At 40.5% G+C, this 20,995-nt stretch overlaps 1 protein-coding gene across 17 annotated transcripts in view; it reads left to right on the plus strand.

Moving 5' to 3' along the window:
- BCAS3 (BCAS3 microtubule associated cell migration factor) overlaps positions 1 to 20,995 on the plus strand; it is a 299,190-nt gene that overhangs the window by 71,235 nt on the left and 206,960 nt on the right. For all 17 annotated transcript variants that reach the window (XR_014936381.1, XM_085521677.1, XM_015880751.3 and 14 more), the window contains exon 14: positions 14,599 to 14,732. Coding sequence is in view for 16 of the 17 variants with exons in the window: in XM_085521677.1 (XP_085377803.1) it covers positions 14,599 to 14,732 (134 nt within the window). In the remaining variant the exon portion in view is untranslated. The remainder of the gene's footprint in view (positions 1 to 14,598; positions 14,733 to 20,995) is intronic.

The following is a 20,995-nucleotide window of genomic DNA, read 5'->3' on the forward strand; positions in this document are numbered from 1 at the left end:
TCCCATTTTGCATGCCAAAACTGTAAGATATTAAAGACATGAGTTATGTACAAACAGTATTAATTGCACATACTCTAAGAGTTTTATATTAAACAGCAGTATTGACATGAAGCTTTGTCTTCATCATGACTGAATTTCTACTATATTTAAAATATATTCAGGATAAGCATTCTTACAAGATTTTTTTGGTTATTAGGATGTTTTTATGTCAAGAATTTGTCACTGGTCCCCTAATCCATATATTTATGCATACATACACATTCACACACTTATATGTATAAAAACCAACAAACCACACAAATAGAATGTCACAATCAGTGCAGAATTGCAGAAGAATCCTATCTGTTACATGATGGAGATCAAGAGGAATTTATTATGTAGGCTCTGTATGAAAATGCCTTGGACTACATTTTGGAAGTTCACAAAAGGAAGGGAATACACTATAGGGGATTACTTAGTTTGAGGAAAGCCTCCAAGCTTTTAATGTGATGGTGAAGGTCTGCCAGGAATTGTAAGCGTATGCAGTGTCTGAAATGGGGAGAGGAAATGAGAAGAGGGAAGGGAAAGGATTAAATGCTACCAATTAGAATCAGTTGCTCAATGATAAACTGGATTAAATCTAAAATAGAGTGTGTCTAGACTGGAGACTGAAAGAACTGTACAAACATCCTCATTTTTCATTATATTGTATTATTTGATGTTGTAACTTAGAAAGGAGGAAAAAACCTCACCAATTCTGATGTCAGCCATAGTCCATTAAAACTAATTCACTTTCTTCCATCGTAGACATTGAGATGGTTGTTAGTCACTGTTGTTAAAGTCAATAAATACACTAGTCTGCACAGGCCTCTGGCATGAGCTGCTATGGAAATTTCTGTATTCCGCTTCATTTAAGCGTTTTGGGGTTTTTTTGCTATTCCCTTTAATATTGGTCCAAAGCATTTGTTGTGTTACTTTCATGTAAGGTCTCAGGACTCAAGTGAAGTTGTGGGTGCAAGTATCCCAGATTGAGAATTAAGACTGAAACGTGATCTGGGAGGCGTGAGGACTTCAGCCTCTTGTTTTGTGTAAGCCATCCCAAATACAAACCTCATAGGGTATGTATTGTTTGGATTTTAGATTTCCATGATTAAAAGAAATGGTGGTTGTTGTTGTTTATTGTTTTTCAATGAGAATTTACTCCCCACCCCCAAAGGAAAGTAAAAATTTCTTTTTGGAGAGCAGTGAGATGCTGGTTGTTCTTTTTTTATCTTTTCATGTAAGAACCTGAAAACCCAGAAGGGGAGCATTTGTTTCATGTTTGAAAAGCACATCAAAGTATATGTTATTTTTTTCTAGAGTATCATTATACTCTTCCTCTACACTTGAGGAATATATTCTGAAATGAATTGGAAGTTGTAGTTTTCATACTATTCCATTTTTTTTTCATCTGATTCTTCATTTTTATCTATGATTTTAAAAGAGCGTGGCCTCTTTCTACCATTTCTAACCAGGTGACTTTCCAATATGTTCAGGTTCCTGATTCTCTACCGACTATAATTTTAATCCTGGCAAATTATTTCCATGGATTTTTATAAAGGCATAATGGGAAAAAAGCCTCCAACCACCCGTGCTTTTGTTTTTAAAGGTACATGAGTGAGTTTTGGGCATAGCAGGAGCTTTGTGCTGCACTCCCCGTATTTAGTTCTTTTGTGGGGTTTTGTAATGTATCATTTCTGTGGCATTAATCATCCCGTCACTGGATGCACTTCAATGGGCTCAGCACTGACACACATGCAAACACATTGTACATAGACAGAAAAATTCTGTGCCCCTGGTGTGTGAGAAAGATTATGGAAAGATTACACAAACACTGTCCATTGCTTGAACGTGTTCTAATGAGAAGCCACCAGCAAACAGTCATTGTTTACAGACCACATCTTGAAGGAGAAGTTAAAAATACAGTGAAATTTACGTGACGGAATAACGGAGCGAAGTGAACTCCAAAGCAAATGCTGCTTGGTCGGCTGGCTGGCACGCAGGCTGTGGTGTATGGCTTCTATTCATAGATGTGAAATTAAAGGATGCAGTTAAACGCAGTTGTGAAACGTCCAGTCCAACAGCTGCATTTAGTTTGTTTTTCAATTTCTCATTGCCTTTCTTGTTTATTAGCTGTGACTCTGAGGTCAGAATTAAAACAAATATTTTAATGGCAGCATTTATGATGTTGGCAGGGAGCGCTGCGGCTCAGCGCCGCGATTCGGACACGGCGATCTGGGTGGTGTGAGGAGTCCCCTCCAACTTGAAACGGAGTCACCATTGGTGAGACTTCTCCAGTGTAAAATGTCTGTAAATCACACAACCGATGAGCACTGTGGAATTGGGAATCTGCTGTGGGGTTCTTTCAGCAAAATGGAGATGCTGAAAGGATCTCAGTTTTAGGAGGCTGAGAGGGAGGATCTTTATATCGATTTTCACCACGTTAAAAACTAACAAAATTCCTCTGTTCCTTTTGACAGATCAGAGGTATAAAGGCCTTTATGAACTGTGATAATTAAAACCAACTTGTGTGTAAATTACACACGTCTGTCCGTCCTATCAAAGTGGTTATACTTGCTTTTAAGAGTAATTTTAGAGACTATGGGGCTGTGGTTTTATTTTGGTAAACTGTCATTACTTCGCCACATTTAAAAGAAAATTAAACACTTTATTTGTGCTCACGCTGAATATTAGTTGCTAAATACATCATTGTCCACACTTGTGCAAGTTCTGTAAAACCATAGACAATGCAATTAAAATAGAATCCATAAGGAAGAAAATAAGATCAGTCTTTAAGAAATCACTTCCATACAGATCGGGTTTTATATTATATTAACGTTTCTGTTAGGCACATTTTAGGGTAAGTTTCCCCTCCACCTTGTTGGAAAACAGAACATTTTATAGACACATGAAGCTTTATAAAGCATTATATATGGCGATGCTGAAAGCCTCCTTTTCTATTTTAACTTCGTATTTAAATATGGAATGTTTTAGAGTTTAGTGTGTAGTCTTACTAATGTTTTGAAGATGATGAATAGTAAATTATTGGAATTTGGGGAGCTGCATAGATATAAAGGGTTTTAATACAGGTTTGGTAGTGTTTGAAGTTACAGCAATTCTTTTCACCTTCATCCTGATGTAAAGACCTGAAATGATGCTGGGCTGTTAAGTGTGCTGGGAAGCAGTGGGCTCAGCCTTTGGGTCTAATCCAGCTGCTCTTCTAGCTGTAACACCGTACCAGCTGTTATCAGGAAGCCTGATATCCAAACACCCTGCTTATTATCTCTGTACCTTTGTTAGTTATTTTCACTTTTCCTTTCACAAAACGTTTCCTACTGTAGTATCTTCCATCCACAAATGTGGGATAGTTTTTAAGATTATTTGACAAAGGAACTTCTCAGTATTTACATTCATCGCTGTAACAGATAGGCAAACAAATAGGCAGGTTCTGTTTATTGGTAGGGTTTGGAGTCCTAAAATTGGGGTTTGGTAGGATACGACTTCAGTCTGGTTTTTGACTGCCCATAACATACTTTCTAGTTGCAGAGGTTCTTTCACTGACACCTGGATGAAGCACATTTTCCAGTGCTGAGATTTTCAGCTAATGAATGTGTGCCAGGCTTAGCTGCTTTCTTGTCATGTCTAGGGAGATATTTTATAATCAGTTATAGGTATTTCAGTTTAAAACGAAATGTACTGTATGTCAGAGTTATTGATCGTTGTACAGGTTAATGATGGTTTTTGGCAAGCTTTTTGTGTGTTATATGAATGATAGCTGCGGTTTATAGGTTAAATTTCAGATTGTTGGTGACAGTTTTAATGAACACTTTAAAATCATATTCATTTTATTGTCTCTAACATAATTTCATTCTGTGCAATTCACTGGTTAATGGATAGTCTGTTCATTTATCTAGTGCACGGGTCAATAAGTTTCGTTCTCTCCTCCCTGTAAGAGGGGAGGAATGGCCCGATCCTCTCCTGCTTACAGAGGAAGGTATGTTTTATATCATCCCTGTCGCACACACTGTGGGGGCACAGCACCAGCAGCAGTGGAGGGTGCTGCAGGAGAGTGCAGGCAGTGCATGCTGTGCTGTCTCCTTCCCAGGCAGTGCTGGCAGTTGCTGATGTGCTTTTATTCTTTCATTTTTATTTTTTGTCACAGTGACTTTGTAAGCCTGAAGGGAGATTGCAGCCCACTTATGTGTTACACTGTGCTGTGGTGAGGAGGAGAGTTTCAAGCGAAAATAGGTAGAAATGCCATTTGTAGGCTGTTGCAGTTAATCTGTACGTTCTGGCAGCGTAACTTCTCAGTCAGGATTGTGGTGGAGTCAGCGGTGGTAAAGCAAGAAGAGAATGTGCTTTACAAAGCTGAGAAATCGCCTCGCTTTCTGGCTGCTGCATTCGTGCTGTAAGTGGGTGTCAGGGTGAATAACCTCCATGTCTGAAGTAAAATCCCCCGCCTCCAGCTGAACTCTGGTAGCATTTTTCCAGGCAGTGTGCTGTGTTTCTGCCAGGTTGCTGAGATACATGCCTCTCAGCTCTTACAGAAATTTGAGACAATTAATTTTTGTTCCTAAAGCTGGCACCGTTCCTTACAAGCGTTAGAGGGATGCCAGTTATCCGCTGTGGCAACTAATCACGTGCCCATATTGCCTTTGATTTTCTGTATTCTTCTGTGCCATTGAATTGGGATAGTCTTACATAAGTGGAGAACAATTTCTGGCTTATCCCAAGAAGCAGAACCAGGCTCTCCTTAGCTGAAGATAATGTGAATCAGACCTTTGCAGGACTACCACACTTATAAGTTGTTTTTAACCTCCACGTAAAAGAGCACTTTGGGAGCTCCGTACTGATTGCTGTAATGCTTCTCAGACACAAAGTCTTAAGGATGTGTGTGAGGGAGGGGGATATGGAAAAAATCATTTTAGCAATTTATAGATAAAAGCCAAGAGTGCTCAGCCCTGCATTTTAAATATGTTCTGTAATTTGTTGGATATCGGTGTGTCAGGTTTGATTCTGAAGAGCATCTTCTGGCCGTCTTCTTCTGTGGAAGCATGAGGTCAAGAGCACTGATCTCATGAATGATTCTGGAAGGTAGACTGAGCTCCTGGGAGAGTCAAAACGGGTAATGGTATGTAGGTCTGAATTCCCTTTTCCACCCATGTTCATCAGCAGTGCTTGTGCCTGAGCAGCAGCAGCAGGCCCTGCTCCCACCGGCTGCCTGGTGTCTGGGCCTCTCTTGGTTGGATGGCACAGCCCTGGGCATGGATTCCTGTGGAAAGACACAGTGACTGTAGTGCTGCAGGCCAGTCATGGATTGCAGCACGTCAGGATTTTGCTTGCTTTCTGCTGTTTGGTTTTGCTGTCCCCCATCAGTCAGACACTCTGAGGATTGCTCTGAGAGTCAAGTAAAGAGCAGAAGTTCATGCACCTACTTGAAATGTAAATCGTTTGTGTCTGTTACTGCAAGCATTGTCTTGTTTCTCAGTTACTCTGAGGAGGGAAGGCTTCACTGCCAAGAACTGTATCTGCATAAAATCCAGTAGGTGGCTGTGGGTAGCTGGGAAAGATGAGAATTATCCTGTACTGGATTTTATATTTTATTTTTTGAGAGCTTGTGTTTCAGTTGCCAATTTTGTTGAAGCAAGGAGCTGGACTTACAGCCTCTGGGAGGGGCGCTTTGTTACAGAAGCGTGGTGGTGGTCTTCTGGGACGGCCTGTTTGAGTACAAGCTTTTCTGTTCACATCCTAAGTGTGTCCGCAGAAGTTTGTCAGCTGCAGGGTTCTGTAATGTTCTTCTTCACCATCTGGGGGGGTGTAATTAAAAGCAATGTTTTTTGGTACAAACTCTTAAAAAGAAATAGAAATACAATAATTATAACTTTTAAGTACACTTTCAGTTTGGTAGTAGCACAGCTTTTAAATTTATGGGATGGGGGAGGTACATTCTGCTATATGTTAAGTAACATATATCAATAGCATTATATACAATTAATACATACTGTGTACAGATGTGTAAATTCATACAGCTACCTTACAAGTTTGGAACACGTTGTTTTGACCAAGAAAGTTTGTAGATACAGCAGGAAAGATTTTGTATGTAAGACTCGATTGCTGCTGAGTTAAGGGTGAGATTATTAATGTTAAGAAAGATTTCAAAGAAACAGGTGAAGAGAGGAAGAAATGTTCTCAGTGAAAAAGAAGTGGGAGACTTTTCAAGTTGTGGGTAGTTAATTGAATGAATAGTGGCCTAATTCCAGCAATGCAAGGAGAAGAGGTTAGAAAAAAAGTTTGCAAACAGTATAGGAAACAAAGCACAGAAATCAAAGCTATTGCTGCAGTTTCAACCCAGTTTATTGCAGTAGGAGTGGTTAAAAAGAAAGGTACATTTAAAATGAATTGTAAGAACTTCAGGCTTCTAATGTTAAGGATTGAGAGCTACTATTAAGTAAGCTAAAAGGATGAGAAGCTGCCATCCACTCAAGGTCACGCAGCAAGTCTGTGTCAGCAAAGGATGTTACAGGGGATTCTGACTCCATTGCTGAAACCATGGAGTGATATGTCAGACCCAGGTCCTTTTGTGCTTACATTTGTTAGTTATGGTTATTTAAATGTCAGAGAGAACGTTTATAAAAGGTAATAAAAGACCAAAAGTGCTGTTCTTCATAAATATCAGCTTTTCTTCTATAAAATGTGGTAAGTAAATTATCTGCTTTCCAAAAGTGTTACTCCTACCAGATTAGTGACTGAGAGCTGTGAAGTGCAACGCATCTACATTTTAAATAATTACGCTTCCTCGGCTACAAAAGAGTTTTTCCGTCCATTAATAATGAGAAAATTAATGTTGGATCAGCAGTGAAACAGATGAAGCTGTATACCCCTTGGGATGCCTGACTGCACCCTTAACAGACCTGAAATTCCTCTGATTATTTAAATGTTCTATATTGAAATGTGATGGTGGCCTTGAGTTAATAGTTAAAGAGGTTTAAATTGGAATGTCCCTGCAGAAGTCTTTCCCATTGCTTGGAGCAAGTGGGCAGAAAAATACCTGATTTGATTGTTGGAAAGCGTTGATAGTGCCATACAGTTTAACAGGTTTGTTTGTGTTTTCTACTTACTAAACTGTGTGATCAGACTTTTTTTAAGCATGTAGATTACTTCAGGGTTGGAGGTGTCTTTTATAATGGCAAATTGATGTATTGAAACACTGGTTTCCTGCAATCAGTCATGCTGGGACTTTTGTAACAAGTACAGCTATCTTAACAAGTTTGCAAGATAGATCTTGCTTTGGAACATTGCCCTCCTGAATGTGTCATCTGGAGTAAAATAAGCTAACAAGTAGTTATTTAGTGACAGAATAATTCCTTGCTTTTGCTCTATTTTGACTTTTGAGATGTGTATTAAAAATAACAGAATGGCATCGTACTCAGTGAATTACAGTTGCAAAGGCTGTCACAGGATTGCACGTGCTTGGGAGAAAGTGAGAGCCTGTGATCAGTAGCTTGAAAGCCATTGACAGGGGGTATTTTTTGCTGCAAAATGTAGAAAAGAGGACCTAACAAAAAAATGCAGTTAGTTTTAACACAAGGTGTGGTTTAAACAGATAGTCTCATAGTGATTAGGCAGGTTGATGTCAGTGAGAATGGCCTCTTTCTGAAATTATTTCCATGTTTATTCTTCTGTACTTTAAAATTTTTAGTGATATACATCCCACCCTTGCTCGTTTGTTTGTTTTCCCCATTTTACCTAAAGGTCCCCTACAGGAAACCCATTTTCATTCTGCAGACATATTCCTTTAAACCCACAAATTCTCTGTTAAATAATCACAGCCATTTCAGATAGCTGTGATTTAGGTAAGTATTGTTTTTAGGAGTCTGAAATGAAATCTCTCTTTGTTCCCTGAAATTTTTACCCTGGAAGTACATGGAAAAGGATCTTAAACCTGGGGAGAAGTGTATATGTATATGGAAGTCAGTAATTGGGTCTTTGTTTTATGTGGGTGAAAGGGATGTAATGACCAGGGCTGGTGTTGTACAGGGTGTTAATTCTCCCATTTTTTTATTTTGGAAGGATACGGTTATCAGTGTTTTAAATTAATCACTACTTAACCTTTTTGAAAGCTGTCTTTATTAATCCAAGCACCGGACCTATTATCTCTAAAGAAAGTTACCCCCCAAGCCAGAAGGAAGGACTGCAGCAGTAGTATTTCCTAGAATGTTTAAATGGAGCCCATGTTAACTAACTTTTATATAGATTTCTTTTTCCACACCTTTTTACAGAAGTCTTGCATTTTATTAGAATTTGTTAGTCACAAGTAAAACAGGTGAGTTTTAATATCTATTGAATCTATTGAAGAGACGTGTGGGCACTTGTAGAGGTTGGTCTGCTCAGGTATCACTAATGGTGAATCTACTCTGTTTTAGTACTTCATAGGTTTGTAATTAATTCTAGAATACATTAAAATGATTATCAGAACACTCATTTAGCACAGCAGGCATTGTTAATGAGTTGTTAATGCCCTTTAGCATTAAAGACATGTGAATATATAAAAAGGGTCGAATTATTTCCCATCTTGAATGTAGCGGCAAAAGCTCCGCAGACCTCAAGGAGGCCAGGATTTTGTCCTCCCTCTGTAACATTCACTTTATTGTAATTCCAATTAGAAGAGAAAAACACAATAATATATTTCAGCAGTAAAAAATTTACTGCAGTCTGTGCGACTGGAGCAAAGCCTCAAACACCACTGTAACGGTGGTGGCTGTGGATTTGTGTCCCTTGTGGAGGAGTTACAAGCAGGGCTGGAAGAAAAGGAGTCTGTTCTCTTTGATCTTTTGCCCTCATTTACTCTGCTGCCCTCAGTGTGCGTTCTTTAGCTTAGGGAGGGAGAAACCCATCCTGATCGAGGTTTACTCTTTATTGGACCATCAGCTGTAGTCAGTTAGTGTTTGGAACTGCTGAGTAGTATTAAGCCATAAAGCATACTGCTGAGCTGTCTGCTAGGCATAACAAAGGTCTGGTGGATTCTATACATCCACCCCAACATCCAGATATTTGGATTAAATATATAACTGTCCTGATAAAGTGCAGAGCAGTCGCCAGAGTGCACTCACTGGTAATTATTCAGTTACAAGATAACTCGTTTTCTGTTTCTTTTGCTGATTCTTAATAATTATCTTCAATTTTTTTAGGTGTCTTTATGTGCTTGGTTTTTCTCAGTGAATTACAATAAGGTCAGGGTTTCCTTATTTAATTCAGCTCTCAGAGACCAAGTTTTGTAGTGATGCCATTTGTGTTACACTTGGAAGCATACACGGGCTCAGCAGCATTAATAGTTGGGTATATTTTGATTAGTATCAGCCTCATAGAGGAGTTAAGTGAGTAGAAATAAAGCTGCTGTTCATTGGTAGGCTGCATGTTTCATAAAAACACAGACTGTATAGGCTTGGTCACATCTTCCGTGGTTGGTTTGAGGCTTGTGGAAAGGACTAGCAGTGCACCCAGCAGTGTGAGGGGAAGGATGCAGAGTGAGTGTGCAGGCAGTTGGGAACGCTGTAACCGGTGTGGTTCCTCTGCATGCTCTGATGCTGGCTTTGGAAACCTACAGAGCACAATATTTCAATATTTCATGGTGTCTGTCCTCTTATTAAAAGAAATACCCATGTATCTGGGAAGTTGCTCTTATATTTTAAACACTATTTGTAAAATGGAATATTTGTGCAGGGGCTGTGCAGGTCTTTGCGTGCAGGAAAATGTCAGAGTTGTGTATCTGTAAATACCTGTGTTCTTTATGCAATTGTATGGCTGCTTTCCCAAAATGTGTGCTCTTAGTGTTCTCAGAACAAGTCCAGCACAGCTCGAATGCGTTGAGCTCTTCAGCAGTCGATTACAAAATGGCATTGCTTTGGAAGGCGGAGAGAAACTGCTGTTCTGAAAGGTGACATTACTTTAAGTGTATTTATTCATGAGACCTAAACCCAAGGTGAAATTGTGCACATCTCATTTGTATGCATATAATAAAAAACAATGCAGTTCGATAGGTGTTATAAATAGGATGTGGTGGAGATGCTCAGGCTGCTAAGGTTTCAAAGATTTTATAGCAAGTACCCAACTGAGATTTGCTGCTCTCTAATTTTGCCTTTTGGGCTAACCAGCTGACGCCTAGCTGAAAAGAGTTATGTTCCTACAAGGCCACAGAAGCCTTAGTATTCAGTTTCCTTCGGATTGTGGAGGACTCTGTGTACCATCAGCAGCTCCAATCCCACCCTTTAGGCCAACCCTCATCTATCAAACCCGGGCTGAGAGCTAGCAAGAGGAAGCTCCCAGATAAACATACAGCAGCGCCTCAACTCCTAATCACTCTGGGCTTCCGCTTCCAGGCCCTATAATTAGAAGTCCTTCTTTTCCTTGTATTCCCAGTTGACGCAAATGCTTTTTGTGGCTTGGCACCTCATTTAGGGCGTGGGCTTAGTTTATGGCCAGGCCAGAGTCTGGTTTAGTCTTCTGATACTGCATAAATAGCTCTTAACCCACGGTCTACATCTGTACGGGTTTTTCCTTTTATGCATATATTTGCTTTATTTTTTTTAATGTTTCTGTCCTGAAAGAAGCATGTCGTTTCCCAAACGCATGCATGGGAAGCAGGCAGATGTGTCTGTCAGGTAAAACAGAGCTGCAGGAACTTTGTTATTCTTTTTGCATCTAGGACATCAGGTCCCTTTAAACTGGGTTTTAATCATCTCTATGGATTTGATAAACCACACAGTAAAGCAGTCGTTAACTTAAACTAACTGTACACCTCACGCTATGGATTAAAATAAGATCAGCTTTGCTGGAAGGTGCTTACTAATTACTGTCTGCTTGGCACATAGGTTTCTGTGGGTTCTGTACATGTAAGATGTTCTATTGATTTCAGATGGTATCTGTTAACCAGGGATTAATGCCAGTTTGAAAAATAAGCAGGAAATCCTTGAGAATTACTCACTTCTCATCTGTGGTTATTAATACATGAAGTACATCGTACGAGGAAAACATTTTGGAATGAGCTTATGATAACTTTAACCCCTATTTCCGTCTAAACAACTTCTTGAGAAAACTGTCACAAAGTCTTTGAGAAAGTGGAGCTGAAGTTTCCTGCACATGAAAGAGAAAGTGAGGTCAGTGCTGTGTCTGGAGGTCAGTGGGGTGGGCAGAGGAACGCTGTGCTGTAGGAATCTACAGCTGTGATTCTCTATGTGAAGCAATGAGAGGTGGAGGACACCGCACCAAAACACACCTCCCATCTCCTGAAACGTCAGGTTTAGTGCTTGAGTAACAGTAGTAAGATGTTTGAAAATTCAGTTTTATAACTGGGTATTCTTTTGCACCCGTGGTGCTGTGCTTGGGATATCTGTGTTGTTACAGCTCTGCAAGTATATTTGTCTTTCAGAGGCAGATGTTTGTAGGAAATCTTCTCCATTAGCTTCCTGAAGAAATAATTGCTAATAGAAGCAAAGGGCCTGTTTTCTTTTGGCTTCCATCTGTGACAGACAGAAGGATTTTCTGTTAGACATGCAAAATCGTTAAGTCAGATGCCACCCATCACTTTATTTTTAAGCCAATTTATTTCCACCCACAAATACAATCTCTTTCACCTCTGTTCTTCAAGCTAGCAAAAAAAAAAAACAACCCCAAACCACACAAGACCCAAAATACCCCAAGGCAAGGACAGCACATTGCTGTGGAGCCAAGCAGTGTCAACATCACAAGGCAGTGATCCGAATTGCAGGTAGATGTTTGAATAGAAATTACAGATTTGGAAAAATACCTTTGTAAGGAGCAAGGTGAGATTATATCGGTCTGTGGGCTGTAGAGTTTATCAGTCCATCTGCAGGCACCTGCATCCTCCAGCCAGGATTGGAAACTAAGAGCTACAGAGGTGTGGTGGTCAATGCGATGTGGTGATCCCTGTGTTCTTACTGCCTCCTGATTATTATGCAGCTTTCTGCCTCCAGCTCCCAGGCAGATTGTTGGCTCATTTCACCATGTTGTTACGATCGCACTGTGCCATGTGACGGGATGCACGTGAAGAATGCTGTGCTCAAATCTCTGGGTGCATTCTGCATGTGCATTTACAAAAGACTTCTGGGGAGAGAAGCCTCCAGGTTTGCCGAGGCCGGCTGCGGGATGCTGAGAGGCCCCATGGGCACATCTCCTCTGGCTTCTCTTTCTCCAGGGCTCCTTTCCCTCTGGATTAAGGCAGAGGCCAAGAGGATGGAAAGCACACTCAGCCTCCCTGAGAAGTGTCTGATGTGTGAGGAGAGGCAGACGGGGATGCAAAAAATAAATACTTAGAATTAGGTCTTATGGAATATCCTCGCTCCAGTAATAGCGTCAGCCTAATTCTAGTACACAAACCCCTCTATTTGCTTCCAATTTTCTCCACTGGTAACGCTATATATTATCGAGGACCGCACACTTCACTAGGAGGGAAGTGAATCTTGTGATGTTTCAGAACAGAATTAATGCAAATTGTGTGCATAATCCCACACTAAAGACTTGGCTCACTTGCACTTAAGCAACTTTAGCTGTATTTCCTATCAACACAGTCACTACAAATCAAGGAAATTGCCAGTTAAGCCAACATTAACATCCAGACCAACCTCGACTCACATGCCTTACCGCCCAAACACAATACCCAAATGCACTCGTGGATTTCTGAGCTCCGTAACAAACTCTCTTTCATTTCTAACACTCGGCACCGGGGCAGCAGCCTGTAGCAGTAAAAGTATGTCTCCTGGAGAGAATCTTGCTGAGGTCGGGTTTAAGATATTTAAGATTCTGCGTATGCGTGATTTTGCGGAAATAAATGGCTGTGAGCGACGTGGGTGGCCTCACGCTCTGCCTGAGCCCCACCAGCACAGTGGTCAAGCTAAAAGGAGCTTCGTAGGCAAATCTGTCTGTACGTGCAGTTTGGATTTCTCTGTGGTTCAATACCTTTCTGCTGGCCTGACTCATTCTTTAAAGTATTGATCTTCACAAGTTTCTTCTATCTCCAAGAGCTGTGGTCGAGTGAAACAGGCACTGTGGTCATGCACAGCGTCTGTGCTGGTGCTGTGCTGGTGTATCTGGAGCGTACTTGGGGATGCTGCTGGGTCCAAAACATCAACACTTTGGCTCCAATATGAGCTTAAAGGCAGGGAGATTTTGGGGCTATTGAGGAGGGAAAGTGCTCAGGGTAGTGACCCAGTGGGAGGACACCAGTGGTTCTGCTGGAAGGTTAATTAATCTTAACTGAGGGAGTGATTCCTTGCTGCTCTCTATGTGAATTTGCTTTTTTTCCCAGTCTAGTTCTGAAAGTTTAGAAGTGGCACATACTGTACCAGACTTCAGAGATAACGTGGGGGGTTGGGAATTTGTACTGGATATATTTGTTAGGCAGCAGTGAGTAGAAAAAAAAAATATGAGCCGTGGAGTCAGGGGTAAAAAATGGAGAACATGAACGTGGTAAAACGTGGAAGTCTAAATTCTCTTCCTGCAGTATAAAAGACTTCGGTCGTTTTAAGTGGAGAACCAATGCAACTTGAACTGGGCAGAAAGCTCCTGGTTTCCTGTAGTGGATATGATACTCTGACGGTTATTTAGAAGATGCTTTAATGTAGCTATTAACATGTTTAAAATGCTTTACATCTGAAGTTGATAAAGTTAGAGGTTTATTTGGGGTGATAATTTCCTTAATTTTATTAATAAGTGAGTTAATGTAGACATTTATATGTGGAAAAATAGCTATGAAGTTCTCTTGCTGTAGTCTTACATTATGCCATAAAGCCATACTTCCATATGCAAAAGTATTTTTGTTTGGTATAGAAACATGAAGGCACTTTAAATATGTGTTTGTGAATTATGAAATGAGTTATGGACTGACATACAAAGAAGAAAAAGTAAACAGCGCATAGAAGTTACTGTGATTCTGCTGGTCTCCTAATTTAATCATTTCAGTACATCCATCAGTGACCTGTTTTCAATGAAGTTAGTACCTAATTTAATATTTCACTTGAAAGCTCTCAACTCTGATTTGCTGCCTTTCCAGCCATAAATCAGACAGTTTCTTTCACATTCATTTGTAAAGAGATGCTTCTTCAGGGTTGTTTTGGTACAGGTTGTTTTAGCTGTGTTTTCATAGCAGCTCTGTGTCCAGAATTAATTCCTGTGGAAAACACCAATCTTTTGTATACAGACTCTAACTGTGAAGAGCTCTTTTGGTGATTCCCTGCAGGACTCATCGCTTCAGTTCTACATGTTGGTCACTCAGACTCCCACTGTGGCTTGAAATACTCACAGGTTTCTCAGTTGCCTTTCGTAGCTTTGTGCTGTACTTTATCAGCAGCGATGGTGTTGCATGATGTAGGTTGAAGTTCTGTTTCGTTTTTATGAAATGAATCTCTTTGAATTCAGTAATTTTCCTGCAACTGTTTTGTTTCCAGAAACCACAATGTAAAACACTTTAGCTTTTTAGATAGACGTCCTTAAGCATCTTTTCAAGTGATTAATCTCTTGTGCTTTTCTTTTTCTTTATTTTTATTTCTTCTTTTTTTTTTTACCCAGGGATGTTGCTGGTCACTACTGACACATTAGGCCATGATTTCCATGTTTTTCAAATACTGACACATCCTTGGTCATCATCACAAAGTGCCGTCCATCATTTGTATACACTTCACAGGGGAGAGACTGAAGCCAAAGTAAGTTGAACTATTTGCTGAAGAATAATCCCCAGACACCTTATACATTTTGTGTATGTTGGCACTTTAATGTTTGTTTCAGCACAGAAAGAGCCTTTCTTATGTTATAGCCTCAAAAAGGATAAGAGCACAGCGTTTAACCTGGACAATAATAAATTCTTGCCCTTTACAATGAGGTGCTGTCAGATTTATTCAGATATGACTCTACCTCCAAAGAGCCCAGATTATTAGCTGTGTTTGCACTTAACCTTTTCTCATGTAACATTTGTCTAGTGCCTGTGAAGCAACTGTCAGGGTTTGCTTGACTTTGGTGGTAAAAGCCAAAGAAAGGCGACTGGAGAGTTGAAAGCAAAAGTTAATCCAAAGACTGTAATTAACTTTTATCTACACTTCAGCAAAATGGGGGAACTTGCTGGAGACTGAGGGGGTACACTTTTAACTTTCCGATTAGAATCCTGTTCCTAAAGATGGAAGATTAAACTGGGCTTGCTTAGAATAAGGTGAAAAACCCTGAATGTACAATTAAAAAATGTTCATTAGGTTGTTTTGTTTTACTGAAGTTAGAGATGCTGCTCAATTGCCATTTGCTGGCATTGCTGTGACAGCAGCAGTGTGATGTATTATGGCTGGATCCTTCACTGCACTGCTTTTAGGCATCAGGAGAGCTTCACCTTTGTAGCACTGAGTAACAGTTGAAGAACCTGTTTTAAATACATAAATAAAAATGTCACCAGAGGGTAAGAAATGAGTATTGCACTTGCTGATGCAATTACACACTGAGAGCACAGACTTGTGACAGTCTGGCAGATGTAAACTAGTGTGACAGGGAGAAGCCTCGGGCACTGTGATGATGACCCTGACACTGGAAGCCTGGGTGGCTGTTGTACCCTGATTACAGTTGCTTCATACCTTCATTTTTTTTCTATGGGTTGCACAGTTGCCCTTAAGATTTTTTTGCCTTACCTTTAGCAAGCAAAGGTGATAGCTTTACTTAATGCAGTAGAGCTCGATAACGTTTCAGTCTGTGTGAATTTAAATTCCTGATAGTTTAAAAGGTCTTCTGCTACTGTGCTGGCAAAATGTGAGTACGATTACAGGCAATGGTTTCCTTCCTGTATAGGGAAGAACAGCCAGTGTGAAAAGTGAGATGAAATTCGGGAAACAAAATGGTGCTTTATGTAGGATAATACATATAGTAAATATCTCGTAAATGGTTTTTATGAATAAAAAAGGCCAAATATTGCAAATCTGTGTACATACATATGCTTTGTTATCTATTAGTGTGTGATATAATGTCTTCAGTGTGTTGTTCTTGTTTTGCTTGCTTAGAAAAAATCGGAAATATCCTATAATCAGTATTCAAAGCCAAAGTGTATCGCTCCAGTCAGAAGGAACAAAGACGTTCTTCTGTATTTTATAGCTGATACATTTATTTTTAAAGGCATACACTGGAAAGCAAATATTATGTGTTTTGAGACTAAACCTTTATTGATAGAAGTCTCTGGGATATAGCGTTACCCTCTGTATGAAGGTATTGCGTTAACGTTCTCAGGGTCAACATAGTAAATTTTTTTCCACATTTGCCACATAGTTTTCATCTGGGACATGAACAGTATAGCTTTTGGAATGGTATAAAACAGAGAAAATTCTAAGCAGTCCCACGCATATTGATGGATTTTACCAATCCCCTGATAATTGAACTATCCAGCAACAATATCACACTGGTACATCGAGTTCTCAATGTACATATTTAAAACATTTGCATAATACGATGCATATTTCTGCTTTTGGAATAGCAGCGCCTTCAGTTCTGTAGTAAGAAGGGTGGTGTGTGGTGCTGTTCTTTTGTTCCATAAATTTCATTATACGAGAATTTTGGAGGCTGCTCAGTTTAAAATTCTCACTGAAGATATTCTGTGGAATCCTCTGTACCTCCTTTCTTGGTCAGAACAGCATTTATACATTTGCAACCAGACTTCTTTTTTTTTCCCCCTGGTTTGAAGCTAATTGCAAATCAAGGCCAATGGTCTTAAAGGTCACCTTCTGTACTGGAGCTATAAAAAGTTCTAATTTTTGTTGATGGACATGAGTGATTATCAGTGTCAGAATTTGTTTAGTTAGTTCCTGTTATAAATTGCTTAAACGTCATCATATGTCCTTGTTATATGTGGTATTTGAATATCTATACTGAAATAATCTGCTTTCATATGTGAGGTTCTGCCCATAGTGCATCACCATGTATTTTCCCAGATTCCCCTCTTTCTGATGCATGATTTTTTTTTCTTGCTTTTTGATTAGTTAGCGTGTTTTTAGCAAATGCTTGGCACCAATACTATACAAAGCTATTTAGCTCACAGACAAAACACTGGTGCAGCATAATGGTTCTAGCAGCTTCGCATCACTCTGAGACCACAAGTTTGAGAACTGCATGCATTGATGTTCCCAGGTTATACTTACATATATAACACCTGGAGTTACAGCAGTGCTTTAATCCACACATCAGCCCCGCAGCATCCCCTCCTGCAGGGCTGCCCCTTTCACCTCCACCCTGGGGGTCACTGGGCAGGCAGGGCTCAGTCTGTCTGTCTGTCTGTCTGCCAGGAGCCTGCCCTGTCATTTGTACACAGGAGCCCCTCAAGTGGATTACATGGCACGCTTAATGCTTATTAAAGAAAAAGAAGCAAGTGTTGTGATTTAATAATGGTGTTTTCTGATCGATTCGCTGCACTCAAGCAGTGTCTCTAAGTCACCAACATGTCTTTCTGCTGAGTTAGATGTATTAGTTGTACTCAGTTCCTGGATAAGCCCCTGGCTTTTTTGTGTGACCGGGATCAAGATGGGTTAAGATGGAAAATGGACCTCTGTCTCCTGAGGGAATTTTGAGGACAACAGCCTGGAAAGAATGTGAAGTGCTCTGATACTTTGTTGCTTCGAGTGATGGGAGTCCGAAGGTCACAACTTTCCAAGTCACTTTTCTGCAAACACAGTCAGAAGCCACTCTGTCACTTAGGCTGGATTAAGTTCTTTTAGTCTTTAAGACCTACTTATGCTTTCGAATTTTTTTTAGGAGGAGAACAAAACCCGGCGTGTTTGATGCACTGTCACATCATGAAGGCCCATTGCAGGTGCTGGTTGTATGTAGCCAGACCAGACAAGAACTGAAGCCTTTAGAGAATCCATGCCCCACAGTTCAGCTGCAAAGGGAAGAATTGGGGTGCAGCACACCTCTTGGTTAAGGATACCTTTCCTTGCCTTGCAGTTCTTGCACTGAGAGTCAACACTTACTGCACTCGTATTTTTATCCAAGAGCACATTAGAAAGCTTCCAATGAAGGTTTAGCATGCAGTGAGCCAAGGAAGTTAGTTTACTTGCAGATGAAAGTTAGGCTGTCACCTGATGATCCTTTCCTTTTGATCTTAAATTGTAAACAGAAAAAAAAATCCCTGAAAACAGTATTATCTCCACCTAGAACAAATAAACGTAACGATAGCATCAGTGGGCCGCTGGCCAGGGCCCTCTGTAATCTTCTACGCTGTCAGACCTTTGTTATTCTGACTCTCTAACTGCTGCTAGAACTGACTGCAGTCAGCAGAGGTAAACAGAGGGAATGATAAAAACATTCCAGCATGGGCTGCCCCGGAGCACGGGCTGCTTTGCACTTCTCATGGTGTGATTTCATGGGGGTTCTTCAAACCTGTGTCACGTACCGTGTCTGGGTAGGGAAGCATTGGTTAGTTAACAAACATTGGATATCAACCTTCATGGTTAATAGAAACCTCTTCCTGTCTTGTGACATGGTTATGTATTTGCAGTTATTGAAATAGTCTCTGGAAGAGAGATTTTCTAATTATTAGAAAACCTGGGGGAGCCATGAAATAATACTCACTGAGAGAAGGTGATCGGTCTTTGATGGAAACAGAAAAAACCACTGCTCAGCTGTCTGAGGGCACAGAGCTCTGAGCTCCATGTCCCTGCTTAACGCAGAGCAGCTGCCCTTCCTGAGGGTCCCGGGTTGAGTGCCGTGGTGTGCCCAGGTTCTGCAGGGCTTCATAGGGTTGAAATCAGTTTTGAGTACTGAGGGAGGCAGAGTTCTGTCCGTGTGGGTCTGATAAATCAGATTGCGTGGCCCATAATTGTATTAGTTTTTCTTTTGTGTTTGTTGTCATGTTGTTCCCTTAATTTTCTTGACCAAAAAGAGTCAAATGCAGGCCAGTTCTCTAATGTATTTTGGCTCTCCCCCCCTCAGCACTGCTGCTCTCTCATTGCATAGCACTGTTGATTTTTTAATTTCTCCTCTCTCTCTGCTCAATATAATTCAGTACTTAAGTCATGTCCTTCAGATAATGGTATGCTTCCTCTGTGATATCGCATGGTGTGCATGCAGTAATGCTGCTCGTGCTTTATTGTTGTTTCACTTCAATGTTGAGATCCAGGTTAATGCAGTGAAATGTGCAAGGATATACATATTGTTACTGGAGTAATTTACCATGCCCGAGAAGGAGACACTAGGAAAGAAAGAGTACCAGGAAGATCAAAATGGTTTTCAATTGTTGATTCTGATTATGTAAGTACACAGTGCAGAGCTGTGAGCTTTGTTTTCTAACTCTTGCCTTGTGCACACATCAGTGGATGTGCGCAGAGAGGACATGAGCCCCACATTGGCAGCTCTGCATCACAGCTGGGGGCTGCAGACTGCATTCAGCTCATTTGTGTCTGCCCCGTAGCTGCTGTGACAGCCCTTATAGCTCCTTCTCCTTCAGCAGAAAGCAAGGGGGTGGTATAAGCGTAGTGAAGCAAGTTAGTACAGTATTAACTTTCGGAAGACATGAAATCCAGAGGCTGGGTATGGGCTGTCAGTCATTCCCAGGGGTAGTGGTAAACAAGGTCACTGCTGTCCCATGTGCTTCTTTGTGTAATCAGCCATACTTCTGGCTATCCCACTTTAATCAGCTGCTTTTAAAATAGGATTTCTGTGGGCTGCTCTTGCTTCCGTTTTGTTTTCTTCCCGTTATGGCTTAAACTTGGGAAAAAATACAAATATACTTCAATTAACATTATATTTATATTTGGACAAGCTGTGGGAATAAAGAAGGAAGAGTAGCAAAAACTTCTGTAGATTTCCGTTATGTGAAAAAGCGAATGTATCTCAGCTTTGAAGCCTCACTTTCAGATATTTCCCTCCAGGCTTTTTGTCCTATCAGAAATAGCTGTTAGTCTTGGAAGCAGATCTTCAGTGGAGCTGCTGGTAAATGACCCATCCTTGCAGGACTCCATATATTGCATTGCCGTGCTGCCTCGCTCAGGTCGGACTGTGGAGGCGTAATCATAAAGACAGGAGGAAGCGCTGGCAATCTCCCAGAACTACGTGGTATTGCAATTTAAAGTATCTTAAATATTCCTGAGTTAAATGGAATCCTGGGTCTGTGTTGCCTTTTCTTGACATGGACGGAAGAGGGTAGATTAAATTCTGAAATAAAGGCGCGGGTATTAAATTGGAGGTTGACCTTGAGCTAGAGAGTAAACTTTGCATCATGAGAGATCTAGTGTACTTTGTAGTTTATTAACATATATCTGTAAACACTATGGGGTCTTGATTGATCTTTAGTATCTAAACATTACATCATAATTAACAACAAATCCAGAAATATATTATAAATACATGAAATAATAGTCCATTAACCTAAAGGACAGCAATAAATTGCAACGCTTAGCATAAACTTGAAAACCACTAATGGGCCACTGTGCAGCTTGTTTATACAAGGAGCAGTCAAGAACTCTGCAGTGTGCAGTAACAGTGTGGTGGATAACAGCAAGTCAGATACGATAATTTATATATTCTTTTCATGGATACACAGCTGATTTTTGAAGAAGTTTCTGAGCGTGGCATAGCAAGCGTTCTGTTCTGGCTTGGATCAGTACTTTTGTCCAGGTCTGCTGGAAAGGAGCAGTGGGCTCCATCCCATCACAGAAGAACTGTACCCTTCTGATGTTAATACACGTTAACCAGGGCCTCATATGAAGCTGGGAGTGTTTTCTGAGTTAACTCCATGAACTGTCTGTGGTTCTGTTGCTCAGAATGTACCCGTGGAAGTCAAACTAGGCCAATTCTGAGACAGGTTGGAGATGCTTGTGTACAAAGGCACCTCCCAAAACACAGCTTGGTACTGATGAGTAAGCCTCACAGGTGTGTTCCCAGAGACCTTAATTCAATTCACACCCATCTGTCAACACTTAATTTCCCCCCCAGTGTGTCTTAAAAACCC

This window comes from Coturnix japonica, chromosome 22 (assembly GCF_054131305.1).
Source record: "Coturnix japonica strain WE chromosome 22, WE-NBRP24, whole genome shotgun sequence".
In the NCBI taxonomy this organism is placed as follows: Eukaryota; Metazoa; Chordata; class Aves; order Galliformes; family Phasianidae; genus Coturnix; species Coturnix japonica.